Below are 7,396 nucleotides of genomic sequence, written 5' to 3' on the forward strand. Positions count from 1 at the left end.
ATTAAATGTCATATGCGCGGCTGTGGCGTATGTAACAGGATCCCACTCAGCTATTGTCACCACCGAGAAAAGGCTGTGACGCTGATTTTCAGTGGGCCCTAAAACCGAGTGAGTACCGGACGTGTGTGTCGCGAATATACGAGTAAACTTAAATAAATCACATAAATATTTCTATAATGTAGTGTGTTGTGTTCAGTTATATGTATAGAATACTTAAATAATGATTCTGATACATATATACAGTGATAAGTGTATGTAATTTAGTGTCCAACATTTACAACAAACAAAATAGAACTTATTTAGTTTAAAATGAAACCGATTGTGAGATTTGTGTCACGTGTATACTACGCAAGAAGAGAGGGTAGGCGCGCGGGAGTGGTCCCTGGCTTACGAGCATTTGATACACGTCATATTGCACATACACAAATGAAAAAATAAGAATTATAATAAAAATAGTCTAAAACAGACATCCAAAATAATAGTAATAAATAAATAAAATACTTAAATAAATAAAAATAAATAAATAACAAATATATGTAATATGATTACACAAAATGAAAGTAGGATAAGAACACGTAAGATTTCATCTGATGAAAGTACTTTTGACGTGTGTTCACATGTAGCTTTATTATTTTTGTAAATTAGTTAAATTAACTTGCAGCGGCCCACTGTTTTTGGACGGATGTGGGGAAACTCCAGCCAGCCGAGAACTACGCCGTAGCTGTCGGCAAAATTTACCGCCCGTGGAACGACCCCAATGACAAACATGCTCAGAAATCCGATGTAAGAGTGAATAATAATAACGACCCACACTAATTCTAGAGTTCGTCCAGGTAAGTACTGTCTTACCAGTTTGACTGCCTTCGTGTCCGTACGGTTACTTCTTGGGCTACGTACGATTCTTGGGCTGGGAGAAATATTTATTTCTCTACTGAGTTTGGGTGTAATTTGTGGTTGTCTGTGTGTGAATCCATGGTATAGGATATAGGATCTTCCTAGTGAGGGTCTAAAAAAAAGTAAAGAAAATTACCTATTTATGCTGCCAAGCGATAATGTGAGCATTACTGCGTTCCGGTTTGAAAAGGTAAGAGTGCTGGTGAAATTACAGGCACATGGGACTTGTCAACTGATGTGTCAGGGTGACAGGTGTAGTGGCAATGTCTTTCCGATCTTTGTCATTCGCAGCTCGGAGTGGTACTGCAACTGTTAGGGACAATGATAATAATACTAGGTATACAAAATGCTTTATTTCTCTCAGAGAGGTTTATAAGTAGTTACATTTCGTAACAAGTTCCTGTACTAGGTTGGGGACCTGTGTTACAGATCACTAGGCCCATTCTCTCACGAGTCGTTCAGCGTTTTTGGGATATAAATATCTTACAGGATGTTACCTCGTGATCGCGACGCGGTGACCGTTATCACGACGGTGTTCTCGGAGTAGTTAATGGAATTAAAGAATAAGTGTAAAAGTAATGTTGTTTGTGATGTTTTAAATAAGTTAATGTTAAATGTTCATTGTTATTGATGTTTATTGTTTAGGTGTTGGTAACTAACTGTCTTAGAAATGCAGTAAAATGTCATAATACGATTTACCACATCAACAAAATAACTAGAACTGGCACATCTTACTACAGTACAATAAAACTAGAACTAGACCATGTCAATGTAGCAAAGTTCAATGTTATACGTAAACGTACAATAGTGATAGTTTCGAAGTTATGGTTCGATAAAGAAAAATATTACATAATATATTATTTCAATTAGTTTTTTTTAATTTCTCAATTAACTTAATGAATGAGATCAAACAAAAAACTGAGTTAATTAATACATACTATAGACTATTGCACTGGCAACTCGGACACAAATTATTTTTTTGCTAAACGTGTCACCTATCCCTGATTTCGGAAACTCTTTTGGTCTGTTTTACCATTTTCTCGCGTGGCATTTTGAAGGAGGAATTATCTACTTTGTTTTTTGTAATGAAGTAGTTAATCCCTTATTAAAAATCAATTACATTTGATATTACGCGAACTAACTTAATGTTGACCATATATATCCATACGTATGTACTGAAATTCTTTTTTTAGCGACTAGATGTCGCTCTATGTTAAAAAACTGGCAGCAGTTGTAGATATTAGTCCGGTTACATACTAATTAGTCATTAGAGTTCTTTTTTAAATATGATTTTATTTACAGACTTAGATAGGCTGCTATTATAACTTGAAAAACCTAGTGAATTTATTTTATTCAAACTTGTAATTAAGACATTTGAAGACGCTAACGAACTATTTTAATTATGATTTTGACATTATTCTAGACGTCCCGCTCTGGGCCATGGTCACGTTAGATAAATCAGGACACTCATTAATTAATAAAACCTATTTCGACCAATGAATTTTTAATTTAATATTCGTAGAAATGTGAGAAAAGTGTTACTATAATCTGCTACAATACATCTTGAACGCACGTATAATAATAATAATAACGTGTGTACTCAACATAGTGAATAAATCTGTTTGGTCAAATTTCTAAAGCAATCACTCAATATATCGAATGAGTAACACACGTATATCACGTATATCTGAAGATTTTGACTTGATATCTCATCCCTTTTTCCAACAATATTCATTTGAATAGCATCGTAAAATCGTATTTGAAAAATGGTAGTCCAAAAGTGAGGTTAATTTTCATCTATACATCTATGACTTGTCCATGGTTGCATGATGCTGTACGAAAAAAAAACATTCGGTTCATTCCATTAAAGTTTATGTAATAGATTAGTAAATCGAAAATTTCAATCTAAGAACGAGTATCTAAGTGTAATGTTTTGAAGGAGGGAAGATTTCAGAAAATTTAAATATGCATACATAGGTTACGTAGGGAAAACCGTTAGTAAGACTCAATTGAAAAAAATCGATTCATTAAATTAATTAATCGATTTGTAGTTGGCATTACTAAACCGTCTATGGTCGGGTCAGTGACTTGTTTGTTCACATTTTGTTCAAAATGGATTGAAACAAAGTATATATTAGTTACAATTGGTTCTTTAAAAAAATTAGCTTAGGCCCACAACACATCCACTCACTCATCCTTCCGCTTTGCTCAATTCCAGGTAAACGAGATCAGAGTCCCACCACGATTCCAAGGCGCCTCCACCAACTTCCAGGAGGACATCGCCATATTGCGGTTGACTCAAGCATTTGAATACAAAACCTACGTCAGACCTGTATGTCTGAACTTCGATCCAAACTTTGACAGTACACAATTGCAGAGCGGGAAGTTGGGAAAAGTAAGTTCTTTTCTTAAAGTATCGGTTATGGTGGAACTGTATATAATCTCAATACAGGGTAGTAAAAATACGACCTTAAAAGTTCGTGGAATTACATACATCTATTTGCCAAGTGTTTATAGAAAACGGTTACCGAAAAGTGCGCGAAACCGGATTACCCTCTTTCTAACAAAAAAAGAATCATATCATCAAAATCGGTTCACAAATTTCACGCCATAATAGCCTACTAAATCTAACTAATGACACCAGGCGCTCACTACGAGGAAAATGGAACCTAAGCACCCGCTCAGAGAGGTGAAAATAACGTGTGCAGTCGTGCGGAACCGAATGCTGGGGTTGTACAAGGATTGTAATGTAAATGAAAGACTTGTCTGAGCGCTTGCACTGTCGGCGATACACTCAGCGGTAGGCATTTATCGAGTAACCTCTTACGAGTGACGTAGCCCAGACTATAGTCTCTGAATCGATAAAAGGGATATACAAATTAGTTTAAACAAATGGAAAGAGATGTCGCTATGATGATCTAAATCCAAAAGGCGGAAAAAATGGCTTAAATATTTTTAGCAACAGTAGAGCTCCTTCTGAAAGAGTTGTCCAGGGAAGTACTGCCACCTTACGTATTTCTGCCGCCAAGCAGTAATGTTAGCTTTACTGCGTTCCGGTTTGGAAGGGTTAGGATGCTGGTGAAATTACAGGCACATGGGACTTGTCAACTTATGTCACTGGGTGACGAGTCACAGTGGCAGTGCCCAGCTCTAAGTGGCACTGCAACAGTTATGGACAGGCGTGTCGCTTACCACCAGACGCAGGACTTGTTGGTCCCGTCACTTGGTATTATAAAAAAAAAGAAAAGGTAATTTACTCATTGACACGGCCAGGATTCGAACCCGGGACCTCAGAGATGTCAACACTATGAAAACCGGTATGCAAGCCACTTGACCACAGAGATCGTCTTAAATACACAGGGTGGTAATACTCTCAGCGCCATGTGGGTCGCATGTAATCAAGTATCGATTTCGTCCCCAGTGGTGACATCCGTCTGTTTTTGGTGAAATCACGGCGTAACACACGGCTTGCTGGTAAAGTTTGAAGGTGTCCCGCCGGCAGCCCACTAGGCCTGCTACAAAAGTTACTCGACATCAGGCGTGGCTTGCTGTTACTAAAGATCAGGCGTGGCATGCTGTGAAAAAATGCGTCTCTCGCGTGCCGCCCACGTGGTCTGCTGCTTCAGAAAAATCGTTTTTTTCTATGGCGCTGAGAGTTAATGGCTAATTAGTAACGAATGATTATTCGATCATTCAACTAAGAATATTAATAGGTTACTAATTTATCATTCGAAAGACAGGATTAATAATTACTAACTAGTCTAATATTAAAAGCATTCGCGATCGCGTATCGCTAAAACTAAGCGTGTTTGCAGGATGCGGCCCGCGCCGCCCGACTCCCCTCAAGTACCCCGCAGTTGCTTCGGGCAAATACACTAGGTAGCCATACAGAAAATCTCTTTAATGTGTTATTTTTTTTATAGGTGGCAGGCTGGGGTCTAACAGGGGAAAACGGACCGGCGTCTCAAGTCCTTAAAGTGGTGGAATTGCCCTATGTGGATATCGAAGAGTGTCTCAACAGAGTACCGCTGAGTTTCAGGGAGTTCATCTCTAGTGACAAGATTTGCGCTGGGTATGGTAATGGTAAGTTTGTCCGTTTCTTAAACGAGTCGTGTTCCACGGTTTCATGAAATGTTATAAACGGTGGTCGGTTATACGAGTGCGGTGTACTTAATAAGTCCATGACTATGAGAAGAGGAAAAACAGTTTTTTTTAATATGGTTTATTTTTCTACATAATCTCTGCTACGGACGGCTGTACGCGTCTGGCCGGTCAGAGCAATATGAGTAGAATTACGTAAATAATTTAGGGACTCTGATTGGCCGGGAGGCGTCCGCGGCGCGGTTATAGTGTTCAATCAAGAATAGAAGTGTATAGAATCTGCTTAAGAATAAGAAGCTTCAATAAACGGAAGATTACGAGTTTCATTGAAGTGAAGTCTGGTCCATTTTGAGACGGATTTAGCCGGGATCCAACAATCTCGTTTTAACTGTTGACCAGCCATATTCCAATTTCTTCAATCTCTAAACAATTTTTTTTTTTGTCAAACTGAAAAATAAGCCTCTGCTTCAGCCATTGACTTACAAATAAATGGACGACGGGTCTAATACAAAAACCACGAAAAAAATGTCCCAAGTCAATATATTTAAACGTAGTGACATGTAAAGGAATATGAAAAGGCTAAAACGTTGAATTTAAATTGTAATGTCATCGCAGTATCGCGGTGTCAGTCGAACAAAAGAAGACTAAAGCGGAGTTTGACGCTCTGTATACGATTTTAACGCCTTACAAGTGTCCGACTTTTTAGCGCGGACCCGACGTCCATATAATTGTAAGCCAATGGCTTCAGCTATCATTTTTTCATTTAATAATTAGCATTTGGTGGTTTTATTCACTCCATTTCACTCCTTGTACTTATCTGTAGATATATTTTGGCCGCCAAGCATTAGGTAATGTAAGAATTACTGCTTTCCGGGTTTGAAGGGTAGGGTGCTAATGAAATTCCAGGCACATGGGACTTGTTAACTTGTGTCTCAAAGTGATGGGCGTAGTCGCAGTGCCCCTAAGATCTCTTACACTGCAACTGTAATGGGTAGGCATGTAGCTTACTACCACATTACTACACAACTATGCTAAACATGATAAGAATCGGTTTATCTTTTTGTAATGTCTTATAGTGAAGAAATAAAAAAAGCAGTAACCTGGAATGCATGTGACATAGGCACGAGTCGTTAGTTCCGTTACTTGGTAAATTAAATAATCTCAGTAACAGAGTACTAAAAAAACTGACCTCAAAATTTCGTGGAATTACATCCATTTGCAGAGTTTTATTGAAATACATACTACAAAAACAAAATACAGTCGAAAAATAAAAAATAAAAATAAAGTCGGTTAAAATAAAATCAAAACTTGTCAATTGGTATCCATTATATTTAAACTAAAAATTTATTCATGCAAAAACTGTAACTACAGAAAGCCGCCATTTTCTTTTAACTTTTACATTTATTCGCGGAAGTCGTTACCTATACGTTTACGGTGGTCATGAAACCTTTTCTAATTAAGTTAAACGGCGAAATAATTTTCTTTTATTATTTTTTTTATAGGTACAGCCCTATGCAAAGGTGACAGCGGCGGCGGCCTAGTGTTCCCCAATAAAGACCGCGGTATAGAGCGGTTCTACCTTCGTGGTTTAGTGTCCACAGCACCAAAAAACGAAAATGATTGCAACGCATTCACTTTGACAAGTTTCACACACGTTATAAAACATGAAATTTTTATTCAGAAATATGCTCAATAATTGATTTAAACCATGGGCCAATGACTCAAAAGGACTGTTAAACTCCATACTAAGGATTGTGACTCTGAAAAAGATCAAATTCCCGTCCTACATCTAGATGGCGCTGATCAATAACCTGGAAGCAGTTTATATTATTATGTAAATAGCCGTGGATATTAATTAATTCCTCTTTAATATTCATTATTAGAGTTATATAAATATTTACCTACCATAAGATGGCGCTAATCCTAAACAAAATAAAAGAATAGCCGGCAGTGTCCATAAAAAAATATGCAATAAGCGCCATCTAGATGACGTCTGTTACCACTAGAATTTAGTGTAGCTTTGATAAATTGCAGCTCTCAATGCAAAAAGTTCATATTTAGAACTGCAGATGGCGGCACCTGAACAAAATAAAAGACTGTAAAATAAGAAGTGTAAAATATAAAAAAGAAACGCAAGATTATTCAAATCACATTTTAGGAATGTGAAAACTGTAAAATATAATTGAAAAAAATATCAAGCCGCAGGTTTCCAAATGGTTAGTTTGATTAGTTAGTTAGCAATAAATTGTGTAGATGGCGTTTTTTTTTTTATTTATTTTGGCACAGTTACAAGATACGAATTATATAATACAAGTAAATCTATGACACTAACCAGAAACAAACAAATTTGTAGCTCAATAACAGCCGCGTACAACATGCAAATAACATTTTGCTACTTAAT

At 37.0% G+C, this 7,396-nt stretch overlaps 1 protein-coding gene across 1 annotated transcript; it reads left to right on the forward strand.

The window, feature by feature from the left end:
• Positions 1-661: 661 nt before the first annotated feature.
• LOC113235008 (venom serine protease Bi-VSP-like) lies at positions 662-6,849 on the forward strand (the record flags this gene model as incomplete). The annotated part of the gene is made up of 4 exons (XM_026470529.1): positions 662-783; positions 3,113-3,289; positions 4,818-4,977; positions 6,498-6,849. Coding segments are annotated over 4 exons (653 nt in total), but the record flags the coding sequence as incomplete, so codon positions are not given.
• Positions 6,850-7,396: the final 547 nt, after the last annotated feature.

This window comes from Hyposmocoma kahamanoa, unplaced genomic scaffold, assembly GCF_003589595.1.
Source record: "Hyposmocoma kahamanoa isolate Upper Pololo Valley unplaced genomic scaffold, ASM358959v1 86833, whole genome shotgun sequence".
Classification (NCBI taxonomy): domain Eukaryota; kingdom Metazoa; phylum Arthropoda; class Insecta; order Lepidoptera; family Cosmopterigidae; genus Hyposmocoma; species Hyposmocoma kahamanoa.